Here is a 15,334-nt window from a genome sequence, read left to right as displayed (position 1 = left end):
TCACCATGTTACACGAAGACTACATTCCCTTCAGTATTGTAATCCACAAATGCTGAAGGCATGGAACAGAATACACGATTGAGAGTTAGAGTCAGTGATATCATGCTCTACCTACCGATACACCTGGGCCAGATACATGATAGGTAAGCTAAAAACTGCCTCGCGGAGATTCAACGATTCCTACGTGATTGGACAGGTGATATTAAGACAAAAGAATTTGATAGGCATTGCCCACGTCCAAGATAAGCGAAAACTTGGCATCAGAGGACTGACTGAACGTCAATGCTTATGCAGCTGGCTTTACAACAACGCCAGCCAACGAAAACGTTTGCCTTTGTGTAGTCGTATTAGCAACGAAATTGCATGTGTGGGCAGCATAACATATTCCTGACTCGCAATAAGCGGTAATGAAAGTTACACTTACAAATTGCAATTATTTTGATGTACTGTTCAGTAAGTTGTATAGTTTACTGGTAGCTATGTGTATCGCTAAACAGGTAAGGTGACCATTTTGCACTGTAAATAAGTACAATCAGTAACTGTAATGACTTGTTCAAAGCATTACGATAACGTAGGAGTCTTTCAAGGCACTGTCATAGATGAGGAATCCATCTTTCTGTTGAAGCAATTGAGCGAAACACTTGCCCAAGTTTACATGGTTAAAGAAGATAATCGTAATAGGTATGATGATCTCAGCAGCGTACGCTACCCTTATTTGTTAGAATAAAAGCAATACTTCAGTTGAATAAAATAGTTGCGCATATGTTGGTGTTTCAAAGTGCGTTTGCAGAATGCCGGGATTCTACAGAAGACAACCTACTTACTTGCATGTGTGCATGCATAAGTACTCACATATATAGCTACGTAGATAGATAGATAGATAGATAGATAGATAGATAGATAGATAGATAGATAGATAGATAGATAGATAGATAGGTAGTAGGTAGGTAGGTAGGTAGGTAGGTAGGTAGGTAGGTAGGTAGGTAGGTAGGTAGGTAGGTGGGTGGGTGGGTGGCGTGTGGGGTGGGTTGGTAGGTAGGCAGGTAGGTAGGTAGGTAGGTAGGTAGGTAGGTAGGTAGGGAGAAAGACACCCAATCTTCTCTTGTTTATGTTTTGCTCATGTAGTCTTTGCTGATTCATTGATCGTTAAGATTTTATTTAAAAAGTAAACTGATGTAAAATAACGTTAAAACAGTATACTACTAACATGTCAGGGACGCACACAACAAAGTAGTATTTTTTTTTTCATTTACGTAATGAAAAGTTACGTGACGACACAGCAAAAACGGAAAGAGGGAAACCTAAAATGGATGAGCGGATGCTATAGAAAGACAGACTGATTGACTGATTGATTGATCGACTGATTGATCCATCGATTGAGTCATTGATTACTCGATTAATAGATAGAGAGATATGCATAAGGATACATACATACATACATACATACATACATACATACATACATACATACATACATACATACATACATACATACATACACGTAACGATGCACGCAACCGAGTACGTTTCTACCTTGTGTGTGTCTTCGTGTCTGTGTACCTATGTGTGTGTATGTGTGCCTGTAAACAGCTTCGAAAAGGCTAGTATGGATCACTGTAAAGGAAGTACAAACCTTGACAGTGTCTGACAGAGGATATAAAGACAACGATGAAGATCGAGGTATAGTTGCTTGACCTTCGTATTTCCTGTTCTTTAATGTCCTACAAGAAAATAAAACTGCCTGGAGTAAAGATTTCTAAATCATCAAGTGCCTGGCGGTCCATTTCTATTACTTAATATTGCATGAACAAGCTGACAAGTCTGTCGTTTTCGAGAGGAATTTTCGCTTTCCGCTTTTGGCAAAGTATACATGTATAATCCGCGGCTAGCACCTCACTGAGCTGATTGAAACGGGATTCAGAGATAAATAAATTATGGTAACCTTTTCACTAACGACGTTGTGAAGTGAATAGTTTCTTGCCGGCATTGTTTATCTCAAGGTTTGCATTGCAAGCGAAATGAATAAGATTGTCTCAAAACATCACTTTATGGAATCGCAAAGGACGGCGCCACGGTCAACGTCCTTGTAATTCTGTTATTGCTGGTGGAATGCTTTGGAATCTCGATGATTTTTACAATACACGATCCAAGGACATGTGGAAATCTGAATGAATATAATGCATTTGCTTACCAAATAAGCTACATACTGAAAGAAAGTTCAGGAGGAAAGGGATATGGTTTAGTCGATTCGCCTGGCTGGCCTTCAAGTACAGCCGATATCTATTGCAAACACACTCGTACGTCTCCGAATACCCTTAAAAGAAAGACAGAAAACTGAAGAGAAAAGCTTTATCGAAAAAGAATACTGCATATTCTAATTCTCTGCAATCTATTTGAAGAAACATTACTCTGAACACTTCTTTCTCCCACTTTCATGATGAAAACATTTTACAGATTTACGGGAAAGATGGTGTTATGTGTAAACAAAAGGCAGCAAAGTTTTAGAGGAGGACAATCTCCTCACATTTTATGCAATTGTTTTATCAGGTCCAATAATACTCGCTATGTGACAGTTTAAGTGGATCATTTGCGTAAGTTGGCTTATTCGTCATTTGACTCTGCCCTCATTTCAATACGGAACCTGATCTCAAATGTTTATTAGGTATGCAAATTACACTGAGAGACTCGGCACGTATTGGTCGCTTCAAAAACTGTTATATCGTTTACTATTCATTATATCGTCAGTGCATTTCACTTAAAGCGGTACAGTTTCAACAGCGCATAAGGGATAGCCTATGTGTCCGTCCCTGGGCCTAGGGTGGGTAGGTGTTTTGTTGTATTGCTAATAAAGGTTTATTCTACCAAACTTTGGTGTTTTGGTCTTGCACTGCCCTTGACAATCTTGCGTAAACGTTTTATCAGCATGCTGCATCTATTATCTGACCAGTTTGATTGCCTAATTCGCCAAAGAAAGCAAGGTGGTAATTTAGTCTATATCTGACGAGTTTGACTGCCTAATTGCCAAAGTAAGCAAGGGTAAATTACTAATCTGTGGACACTGTTACCAGATTATCACGGATTAACTTTGACAAAGTCAACAACGAGCGCACCAGCAAGGTATAACTGAAGATATATTCATAAAAATATGAGAGGAATTTTTGAAATGGTAAAACTCACTTTCCTGAAGCTCAAAACACTCCCGTTTTCGCCAGCACGCTGATTCCGCTCAGCACCACACGAAAAATTACCGAAGGATGCATGGTCGGCACTCTTCGGAAAAGAGAGGCGAGAGCTACCTGAGGCGAGGCGAACAAGGATGGGTTACGTAACCGCTTCACGCCTTGAACAATACCCGTTGCTATTCTGTTTCCCCATTTGTCTATGGTCAACTGCACAATCCCAACTCTGCTTGCAGTTAGATAAAATTAAACTTTCAGCGAAACATTTTACGGTCTTTACCAGAAAATCAAGTTCCATGCACAAGTGTCAACATACATGGTCAAACATAAATTGATTCTTAGAGTTTGGACCTAATGTAAGCTTTTGCAATGAAACATCAATTGGCGGTGCCTTTCATATAAATGAGGATAAAAACTTTATCTTGCATTGTAGAAATGTTTATTTGTCTTACTAAGGCAAGTCGAAATAGGAAAAATCAATTTTGTTTAGAGGTCACAAACGAAATTATTCGTTGGCATTCAGCTAATGAGTAATTTTGATACTGCTGCAAATGAGCTGTCGTCTTTTTGTACACTGAGTGACTTTATGCAGGTATGGTATTTCTTGTTTTCTTGATGTCACAAAAAGGTCAAAAAGAGCGACATTGCCCCTTTGAGAATGAGTATTTAGGCAAGTTAACAGACTGTGTCATCCAAGTCTTTTGAAAAGTTTTGAACTTTATACAGAAAAAGTGGAATGAGCCGTTCTCATTTTTCTTTGATTGTAAGTACACCTCCAAGGGTTTATCATTCTGATTCTATTTGCAGCCTCACATACCCATGTAGTCGTATGTGTCCTTCACTGTTCGTCGTGAAGGAAACATGTATCGTCATAAAACATTTCAACGGTTAGCATTTTGACCACCCATGACAACACCGCATCTAGTCCGCGATTCGGCGCCTTAATACGCTTTCAAATCATCCGAAGGGCTTAATTCAATAAGGCGATGTAATTTTGCTGTTTGGAAAATGGCCCTTTCGTAAACTTGTTGTTATTCAGAGTCACACAGGCATACATGAAATCAGTAGACGTAAATTCAAGTTGAATTGACGCTATTGAATTTGTGATGGCAACCGAGAGGTTTCCATCTACTAGCAGTCATCAAACCCTCAACAGACAATACTGGGTTGGTGGACATTGAACCGTCGACCTGTGGAACCAAATTTGCTGACAAATAGGTCAGTACTCAGAGCCACCATAATGATGAGCTGTGGAAACTAGGATTACTACATATTTCCTTTGTCTCGGTTCTTCTTGGGAGCTACCGATTACGTAAAGGCTTTGGATCTTAAGCTTTTCAGTTATTCTCCATGGAATGCTGATACAAACACATCGGCTTTTCAGGCAAGACTTGATGCTGGTTACACTGACGTTTGATGGAACAAAACACGTGATCACAGCAAACAGATTGCAAAGGTAGTAATACAACTAATACTAAAATCTGGTTGTATAAATGATATATTTACCGAAAGAATACAAACGCCGGGGTTTTGAATTCTCTGAGGTCCTCCGAAACAAATATATATTTTTTTCATTTACTCGAACCCATGACAGACATTCTTCACAAATTTCACTTGACAGATTATCTCATAATAGAGTTTGGTTTGTCGGTTCTGAGCATAAAGAGTGTTAATCTACAACGATTAAATACACGGCTTTGACTACAATTTCTGGATTGATAGGTGGCGATATTGTATGAGTTTACCCATGGTTTGATTAATGGACGAAGTAGATCTAAGTAATCATGGTAGTCTATAAAATCATCATATTTATTACATTCAGAAAAGGTATCAAGGCCACCCACACAACGACACACATATAGTCACCAAGCGAGATAGAAACAAATCAATACGTTTAATGTGCTCGTATTTTCCCTCAAAATGTATTATGAATTCAGTGAATGTTATGAAAGTGCTGTAAAGAACCCTATTGAGTAAAGCGTTGTCAAATGATACAAATCTTTATTATCATACAATGCTCAGAATATCCAACCACTCTCTTAAAACAACCGAAAGTGTTCAGATCCTGACAAAGCAAATTGGCGTTCAGTTACAAGGGGTTGGTTAAACTATTAAATTGATTCATCGTCATCCAATTCTGACTAGGCATACAAAGTGTTATAGTTACTTTGGATGGATGATATTGGCAGATATCAATCTCTGTTATTCTATTTGAAATTCTGATAACGTAGTTCACTGACGCAATTTACCAATCGAGGCATTCAGCAAAAGATAAATGTAATGTCGAAGGAAATGAAGTAACGGTCTGATAGATTCAACTACAACATTGTCAGGAAGCGTTTAACCAATAACGGATTGTTCAGCAAAAGTAACGTTTATAAAAATCTGAAAGCGTCTGTAAATACCGTGACAGGAATAATATCTGATGCTCTGCGTTGCTTCATTAACGATGGCCAATACGTTCTGAGGTAATGTTACGCGAAATCACACGCCTTGATTTTAATGGTTGTAATGAAGGAGATGTGACGTCTGTTGTGAGGTGATGTAGCGTGACGTAATAATGCACTGAAGAATAATAACATTTGAAATAATAACATTTGAAATAATAACCAATCTCTCGAAACTGAAAAATCGGTCAATAATGCTTCAAGTGATAAAATTACTAGTAATAATTTTTTCAACACTATTTATCGGTCAATCATTACACAAAAATGGCACATAAGTGGTTTCAAAAATAACGGACTGCGTACAAATGTCATAAAATCACAGCCAGCGAAAAGGGAGAGAGTTCTTAGGGGTTAATAATAGAACAGAGGCATAAAATACAGGACAAGTAAATCTCAGAACAGGGCAATAAAATAAAGACATGTAAATGTGTTGTAGTACTGTACATCCTGAGAAAGTACTTTGAATCAAATACGTGGAATTGTTGACTAACCATGTTTTATGTGTTCTTTGTTAAGAGTATTAAACTTCAAACATGATACATCCAATATGCAGTGGTTGAAATGTGAAATGGAAAAATTGGGATTACTCGTTTTTTTCCATGCAATCTGTATTTTTTCATTAGTTTTCTCGACTATGGATGGCAAATAGTGTTTTTTTGCCATCTTTACCAATGCTATGCACTGATCATGATAGCTAAGCCTACAGAACCTCAATCTGTAACATATTTCTGATTAGATTTTGGCTTCAAACGTGCCCAGCATAATGTCCTCTAGCCTTTAGGTTAGCACAGCAGGACGCCTGTGGTGTATTTTTATGGGTCTTTGTTATCGTTTCCGGGCGATTCTTTCCCTTTTTTTCTCTGTAGTTTCTATGGCAACTCGAAAGAATCATTGTTCACATCTCATTATACGCAAGAGAGATCACCTGGACGAGGCACAGGTTTTCACGTGTAAGTCCCTCGATACATCTAACCAACGAGGCACAGGTTTTCACGTGTAAGTCCCTCGATACATCCAAACAACCAGTGTACGCTGTTAATGGCTTCACACCAAGGACTGTTAATGATACGGCAGACGACAGGCCGGGGAAAGGTAAAGCTTCTAGAAGTAGCTACGTACACACTGTAAAATATATATTACTCAAGAAGCAAATAAGAGCAGTATTTGAAATCAGGCAAACATAAATACATACAAATATATCTAAACCTAACTTCTAGTGCTCTGATGCAGTTGACAATATTATTATATCGACCAGAAATAGTTCCTGATCGTAAAAGTGTATCGCTTTTCACGACATTGCCATAAAAACCTACTGCAGGTGCAAAAGTAAAGTATACGACCACATATACATCATTGGTATGTACCACAGTAAAGCTATCAAATTTTTCGAAGGTACTTCCCGTTTCAAATAATTTTCATAGTGTTCATCATATAAAGCCAGTGCGTATTATAAAATCAGTGGCTTCTCGAACTAAAGATCTAAATTCAAAAAATATTTCAAATCAAAATGACGGGTCTTTGTCCCCTTTAAAATGACAATGGCTATAACGTTTTTCACGATTTTTTTCACCAATTTGTTTTAATGTCAACTTCAGTTTCCTTGTGTACTTTTAAAGCATATTAATATACAGTATTCAGCTATTCGACTAAGGCTGTAAATGAAGAGACTAAATAGTTATTGTTGACCAATGAATTTTCGACAGGACTAAAATTCAAATGTCAACAATAATAGTGTACTGTACACGCTGTGGTGACAAACTCATAAGTGGTTGTTTTAACATGTTTTTGCAGTGGAATAAGAACTTGCGGTTGATTTAAGATTAAATATTGTGAAAAATACATCAACATTTTCAGCTTCTGTCCCTTTAATGCTATACCAAAGTAGTCTGCGTGTTCTATTTCCTGCTACTTTTGTATTGGAATCTATCGAAAGCAAAGGTAATGCTTATTGGTTTTAATATTCTACTTTTCAGTTTCATAATTTGACAACATGATTAACCGTGATAAATATTGAACACAATCTCGATACGTAACTCTGATTAACAAATGCTATCCCAAAAATTCTTTTAAACGTCAAATTGTGATAAGGTAAACTTAATAATCGGTTTTCATGTTGTTTTGTGTATACAATTCTCACTGCGAGATACAACCTACACCTCAGACTGCGTGCGATTCTCAGATTGTGTAGTTCGGTTGATGGATCCACTGATGTGTTGAGGAGAAGAATGGCGTGCTATTCTTGACCGACGGCACACGGCCAATGAATTGAAAACCCCTGCGTATTCTTCCCTAAAGGCGTCGTTCATGAGCCCGTAAAAGAACGGGTTTACGCACGTCGTTGTCATGGCAATAGCGTGGAAAATATGGTAGAATAAACTCATATTTTCGTTATCAACTAATGCAAACTTAAAATCCGACACAAGAATCCAAATATTAATCGGCAACCAGCCGACGGCGAAGCTTACAATGACAGCAACTAGCATTTTGGTGGTCTTCATCTTCTTTCTTGTGTCTGTTGCTTGTTGGTTTTGAGTACGAACACCCGGTACCACTCGTCTATTCATGTGGAGCAGGATCCGTGCGTACGATATTCCAATTATCAGTAAAGGCAATACACACTGTAGTAAAAACATAACGATGTCATACAATCCCTTCTCATTTGTACTTCTCCATTGCTCCGAACACTTGACAACTTGAAAGAGACGAGGAATCGAAATAATTTCTATCTCAGAAAAGAACCCAATCGGTGATGCCAAACACGCAGAGACAAGCCAGATAGCGATAATCAGAGCCAGACTCGCTCGTAGAGAGAGTCTCGCTTTCAATGGTCGTACCACTACATAGTATCTGTCGACTGCGATGAGTGTCAGAGTCAATGTTGATACACAAACTGAAAGGATTTGGACAGACGGTACGAAGTTACACATGAAACCGCCAAAATTCCAACTATCTTGGAAAGACGCAGCCAGTGTAAAAGGCAGGCAAAGCAAACAAACAGTGACGTCACTAACAGCTAGATTTCCAATAAAGATATAGGTGGTAGATCGCATCTTTTTGCTTCGAAGGATCGCAAAGATGACGAGAAGGTTACCAAGTATACCAAAGATTATGATGAGTGAATTCAGAATAATTATGACATACTTGAAGGCTGGTTGTTTGTGCCGTTCGTTGAATAAAATGTCCTGAAGAGACCCTATGTAGTCATCTGCAGCTGGTCCAAAGACATCGTAGTCAACACTACTTTGCCAGTCCCTGTCTGATTTGTTCATCGCCATGTCTTTAACGTTTATTACTCGATAATACTCTGTAGGGTTTTCAGCAAGACGCTGTAGTAAAAAAAACTGTTAAAGAAAAAATGTCCCATGTAAAGTAATAAAAGTCGACGTATTTGAGAAATAGATAAATGAATTATCTTCATGGCATTCTTACGATGCTATGTATTACATTACATTGATCATCACAGAATTATAATGGAAGTTTTAAGGAACACCCAATAAAGCATCAATTGACTCGGAGCTATATCAACAATCTGTACAACTCTTAATTGGAAGTCAAATGTTCTAGAGGTCAAACTGAAGCTGAATAAATTGAAGTGTACCGGTCTCAATGGTACTCAACAAAATTCTTGTCTTTATCTCAAACGGAACTTTTTATCATAAGATGTCCTATGAGACATTAATAGCATGTATAAACGTTTAAGTGACGTTACCGAAGGAAAAATCTAATCTTATTCGAATTTTGACTATTTCTGATACTTTATTTCGCTTACCTATTTCTAACTTTGAATCCGTCGATGAATAATACCTCGGTAACTGTTTTCTCAGCAAACTTCACGTTGCCGTGTGTTTCTCCATTCTGCTTTACAAAATGGAAATGGAAAAAGTGAGTGTTCCATTCAGTTTGCAGCAGAGACAGACAAATGAAATTATGCTCACGTCACTAGAATGTTGTGGCGAGTTGTTACCGCTTTGCTTCACAAACAAAACTCTTCGCAGTGATCGACAATATAGTGTTTACTGAACTTTCATCAGATTGATAAACTGCACAACATGCAACTTAATATCGATAAAATAATGAAGTTTATGTTTCACAATGAAAATAAACGCAGTACCTTGATCTACACCTTTAGTTATGTTTTTTTTCTAATCTCCAACATCCAGCATTGCATTCGAGCTGCTTCTATTTTTTTTCATTTTTGACATGCCGACGTTATTCGATGCATCTCCATATAATTTGTGGAAGCAACGGACACAAACATTACTGGGATCTTGATATTTGACTGTTCAATGTCAAAGATTAAACTCAAAATGGCAAGCTCTTTTTTCCTGTCAGTGTATTGGGGTTGATTAAAATGTCAGTTAAGAATTAAGATTGCATTTTTGCAAGGTTGTCGAGTTTACGGTTGAGAAGGTACTAGTGCTTTAGTTAATCACTACTCGATGATGAAAGTCTTAAACAAAATCAGTTCAACCTTGTAATCACGTGATAAATCAGTGGAAACCAGAACAACATTCTATGCAAATGTTACACACTGTGACTAAATGGAAAGGTAGATTCCGCTTTGACTTGCAAAATCCACTCATGAAAAATGGTCTTCTTTGTAAATCATGTTTGACGTCACATCGCTTTTCATAACGTACATACAAGAGGAGAACTTGGTCGAGGGCAATTTCAGTAGCAAGGAAAGTCATGAAGAATACTTAATCATTAGCATTCGGTTTTAAAATCTGGGAATTAAAGACGCCGGCCAGGACAATGATATGTACATAGGGTTTTACTAGGAGAATGTGACACACTATCAGTTATGTAAATTCCCAACACTGACGAGCGCCATCGCCATTCAGGAGGAGTATAAAACATTCAAGAACACCATGATAATCAATACTCCTAACAAATATTTTCCTGCCAATTGAAGTCAAGTTTGATTTTTAATCATGAAAGTGATTGACTGTCATAGATATGGATAAACAGAGAATAAGAATGTTAACGTTTGTTCTGTTCGGGATTGTTGAGTGTAGCGTTCGCTTTTAGAAAGTCTAGGTCGGTTGAGATTTTTCATCACTCCGTCTGACCAGAGTGCGTCATTAAGATCTTATGTAAACTATTGACGTTATATTATTGCTGAAGGAAAGTATCGCTTTTATGTAAATCACATGCAACATGCATCTGAGAGTCAGTATTCAGCCTAAATGTTGATATGTGTTTTGGAACGTATATTTTTTAACCTAAATAAAGCGTTGGATGTTACTACTAACTGTTGTTTTTGAGAGAAAAAAATTAAACAATGGCTAAGTCTGTGACAGCGACGCTGAAGTGTTGCAATGACGCAGGGAGAAGATGATTTGATGTAGCTGGGTAGGAAATCGACACCCGTACAACACGGTAAATAGCAATCAGCTACCTGACAAACAATTAGCTACGGAAAAGGGCGGGAAATTTTCAAGTACCATTCAACGTGACAACAAGCTTTCTACTTACAAAAGACATTCACATTCAAGCAATCACAGAGTACAGAGACAGTAAGTCATAACAGTGTAGCAATCATGGGTAAATCAATTTTCTGTGGCGTGGTACGTACGTTTTCCTAACCTATGTAAATTTCTCCACAAAATAATGATTTCATGGAGTTACTCTATTCTGAACGAAATGGTTGCTATGCTTGACGCACTGACAATGAGCCTTGCTGATGAACAACCCTTTCAAATGAATGTATGAGGGGAATATAAAGTGTTCATATTTTTAACTTTCGATAAATATCGACTTACTGTTGCCGACGGAAACAGTGATTACCATTCAACGCAATGCAATAATAAGTCTACCAATGGATATGTCGTAAATCAGTGTAATTTGTTTTGTAAGGGAGATCATCAACAATAGTAAGCAAATAAGTAAGCAAAGTTGGCTCTTAATGCCAGTAAGATAATATTCAACACGTACAGCTACGCTTGCTCCACAACGGAAAGCCAAAATTTATCAATGTGACTGTTACGCACCTGTTTTGTCCATTGAGTGATTCCGACGTTCCATCATATCATTGAAAACGATGAAATGCCTAGCCTGGGTTGATGTCGTGTGACGGCAGACTCAATACTTTGTCCAAAATAAAAAGCCGTCGCACGTATACAGTCGAAACTACTTACTTCGTAGGGGTGGTGGACACAATGTGATGGATGAGCCCACAAACAAATTCAGGAATTTCGCTACGGGGCTTTAATATCGACTGAAATTGAAACCTTACATACGATAAGAATCGTGCAGCGATGCCTTTTCATGATCGATTACGACTCACGTGAAAAACACATAGATTTTTTCGAACACTCCATTACAGAGAAATATGTGAACATAAAGAACGATATATGACTAGGAAAATAATCACCCTGAAATACAGCTCCTAATTAAAGTGTTATGACGCCCACCATTAAAGACCCGAAAAGGTCAGTACAAGCACTTCGTGGTTGTTGTTACAGTACCCATTCAAAAGGCTAATTTGTAGTTCCATTCAGGTGTTTCCTTTATTGTAGCAAGCTTTAAATGCCAAATCATGATCCGGACTTGTATTACCCTCTTGGCAGTGACAAACATCCTTGCACATACACAGAAACTGTGTTTCCAATGTTATGTAAGGGAGTACTATAAACAAGATAGGTAATGGGAAGAATATGCGTAACTGAGATTACAGAAAACAGTGTTTATTCTGTTATTTGGCTTTTGTTTCCTGATTAATGATGAAATTTGATTGGATTAATTAATCTTTTACGCTCATCAGACAAATTAAGATCTGTATTAAAAAACAAAAACAAAAATATATACACAAGAACAATACATCAGCGGGAACTTATTCAAATTCGAGTAAAGGAAAATCAAGTAGAAAGACAGCGGAAACAAATTTGCAACAGAAAAAGCGGACATAACAAGCAAATTCCTGCATTAACAAATGGTTTTCCATAAAGTATGTATATTGTACCAGGTATTATCAATTTGTTTTACACATTAAAAAATGGCTCATTGCCTTTCTCTAGAACAGACTAAACTATTTCACTTTCACCTTTTTAAACCAAAAATGTGCAAAAATTATTCGTCAAGCTTCATGTTACAGGTGGTTATGACCGGAAAGACATTGAATGCTTTAGGGCTACTGGCTTTTGGATCAATCAAGGGACATGTTGTACTGGAGTAAGAGGCAAGATTGACGTCAGAACGTCAGAAACTAATTACTCATACAATTGCAGTAATCGAACCAACTGTGGTCGCTTGACCAGCCTTTTCTTGAATTTTTCCCAGCCTGGGGCCATTGAAGGACATAACCTTCCCGATGAATAAATGGAAGATAATCCTTTATGCTGGAAACCGGCAAATTTGCAGTTAATTGTGGTTGCGCTCCAGAAGGGAATCTCCTTCCCTGCTTGTTATGTTAGATACAAAAGAATAGATAGAAAGATAGAAAGATAAATAGATAGATAGATAGATAGATAGATAGATAGATAGATAGATAGATAGATAGACAGATAGATAGATGAATGTCATATCAAATTACAAAACTTTGACAGATTTTCCCTAATTTGCTTGATTTCCTCAGCGCACGGCAAATGGCTTGAAGTAGGATGGATTAAATTGCAAGAAACACATTTGCATTTAAAAGCGCTTTAATTTTACAGTGCTCGATGCTTTTGTACCTGATCACTTTTCAATCATACATCACTGTAATTTACAAGGTGTATTAACACATTGGTATGTAGCTTGTAGAATCAAAATGATATTTGTTGTGTCCATTGAAAAGACGTTTTATTGTCACAGATTCATTGCTTATTTAATTCTCCTTTGACACATTTCAATATGTCAGTATTCCGAATATATGTCTAACAATTATGTATGAAAAGCCTCATAAGGAATAATTCTTCATTCAATTGTTTTGTTGAACAACCAACGGACTAAGGTTATACATTAAGATAACTTATCCAAAGAGACCAAGGAGAACTTACGGTTTAACATTAACAAACCTGAGTCGAAGTAGCATAAAGAAGGGAAGATCTATGATTAGTTATGGAATTGTGCAGCGGCAAAAAGCTGTACAACATCAAAGCGGAAAATAGTCGGTAAAGTAGACGTATGGACAACTGATTTTTATTATTACGTTACATATATGTAAGCCCACTTTGTCTTAAAATGTAGGGAGATTCATTCAGCTTATATGGTGACCGCTATCAAGGGTCATAACAATCAAGATATACACGCATACAGTGATTTCTACAATAGCTGCTATTTTTAAATTCCGTCTGGGCTAAGCTGCCAGCTAGAAGTAGTAATACTGGTGACCCACGGTCAATTCGTAAATTATCCTCCCTGTTTGCAAGTTCACAGCTTAGTTGATGAGTTCAGCTTCCTTCTTGATGCACGTACGGAGACTGCAACCTGCAGTGACAGACAACAGACTCCATGTTTTGCTCTGGATAAAGTGTCATGGATAATTGTGCTTTCTTCTCCTTCCAAGGTCTATGAACCAACCCATGAAGCTTATACACACCTGGAGACATTACCACCTGACACGAAAATTGGCTTTAACCCAATTTTGTCACTTCCTGTCGACTGAAAATAGAATGTTGATATCACCACCTCTTACAGATTTTTTTCTCTACAATCCCCACAAAATAAAAATGAATATCCCTAAAAGATCCATAATGGAAGAAATTGTTGTCGTTTCGATCCATTCACCGACCTGCATACGATTTATCACGCAGGTGAGAATGAGACTCCATCATCTCCTCATTTTGCTTCGGTTGCTCATAAGTTGATCATTATCAACCCTTGAGTCATTTCTACCTCATCTGGACAGTTTATCAGATCCGCTCCTGGAATAAGGATGTTCTATTTTGGCTTGTCTCGTAGGATAAAATATCAAAGTTCCGACAGCTGCCTGTGTGGGAGAAATTATAGGAGTGGGTATTTTGTGTACTTGTTTAAACTAGCTTGTCTATTGCAACAGCATAATGATTAATGCAAATATATGCATTACGCTCGAAAACTGTAAGTCCCCTCGCAACATAGACATCATTTCAGATAACGTTCATTTCAAATTGCGATTGTTGCCATGGAAACTCGAGGCTGCAAAACAGGTACCTCTTATTGTCAATAGTTTATAGAACCTTTCCCAGTATTTTGCGGCGATCTCGTGTGTCTTTGCGATTAATGAACAATGTTGCCATTTTGTCGCTGAGAGTGTTACCCGAGGAAACGTTTACAGCAACACGATACCATCATGACTCATCTCTACCATCAAATTCATTCCACTCGACATTTTTCATCTTGATCAAACCTTCATTTTCCGTGATGTGTTAGTCATAATTACTCTGTGATTGTCTGATGAAATATGTATCTTTCAACCAATCCGTACGAGGCCAAGGTGATGCAAACTCGTACAGACGTGCCAAGAATAAATTTCGACCAGAGCGACGGTTTATTTTTGATGTAATACCTATTTGGTGAAATCATCACTGATAGGATATCAGTGTTAAAAAAGCATTATCTGTAGTGCGTCCTTGACTTCTCATAAACCCTAACGCCTATCGCATACTTCTTAATTATTAAATAAGCTTAGTAATGTGTGATGTTTTTACCCTAAGTACCTCCAAATGATACTCAACATCAGAAGGACAGTGGAAAAAAAAACGTTTTGCAAGTCCAAAAAGACTGACATTGGTAGCGTTTGAAAGC

The 15,334-nt window shown here is 37.6% G+C and overlaps 1 protein-coding gene across 1 annotated transcript; it reads right to left on the bottom strand.

Annotated features, from left to right (window-relative positions):
• Window positions 1-5,062: 5,062 nt before the first annotated feature.
• On the bottom strand, window positions 5,063-8,960 carry LOC139120754 (neuropeptide Y receptor type 2-like). The gene has a single exon (XM_070685308.1). It carries the CDS (start codon window positions 8,899-8,901, stop codon window positions 7,777-7,779), a length of 1,125 nt encoding a protein of 374 aa, XP_070541409.1. The 5' UTR covers window positions 8,902-8,960; the 3' UTR covers window positions 5,063-7,776.
• Window positions 8,961-15,334: the final 6,374 nt, after the last annotated feature.

The sequence above is a fragment of the Ptychodera flava genome, chromosome 20 (genome assembly GCF_041260155.1).
Source record: "Ptychodera flava strain L36383 chromosome 20, AS_Pfla_20210202, whole genome shotgun sequence".
NCBI lineage: Eukaryota > Metazoa > Hemichordata > Enteropneusta > Ptychoderidae > Ptychodera > Ptychodera flava.
Note: the sequence above shows the minus strand (reverse complement) of the source record. Positions and strands in the feature narration are given on the sequence as shown.

Coding starts and splice junctions, on each gene's coding strand:
- LOC139120754 (XM_070685308.1), bottom strand. CDS start 8,901: ATGGCGATGAACAAATCAGACAGGGACTGGCAAAGTAGTGTTGACTAC.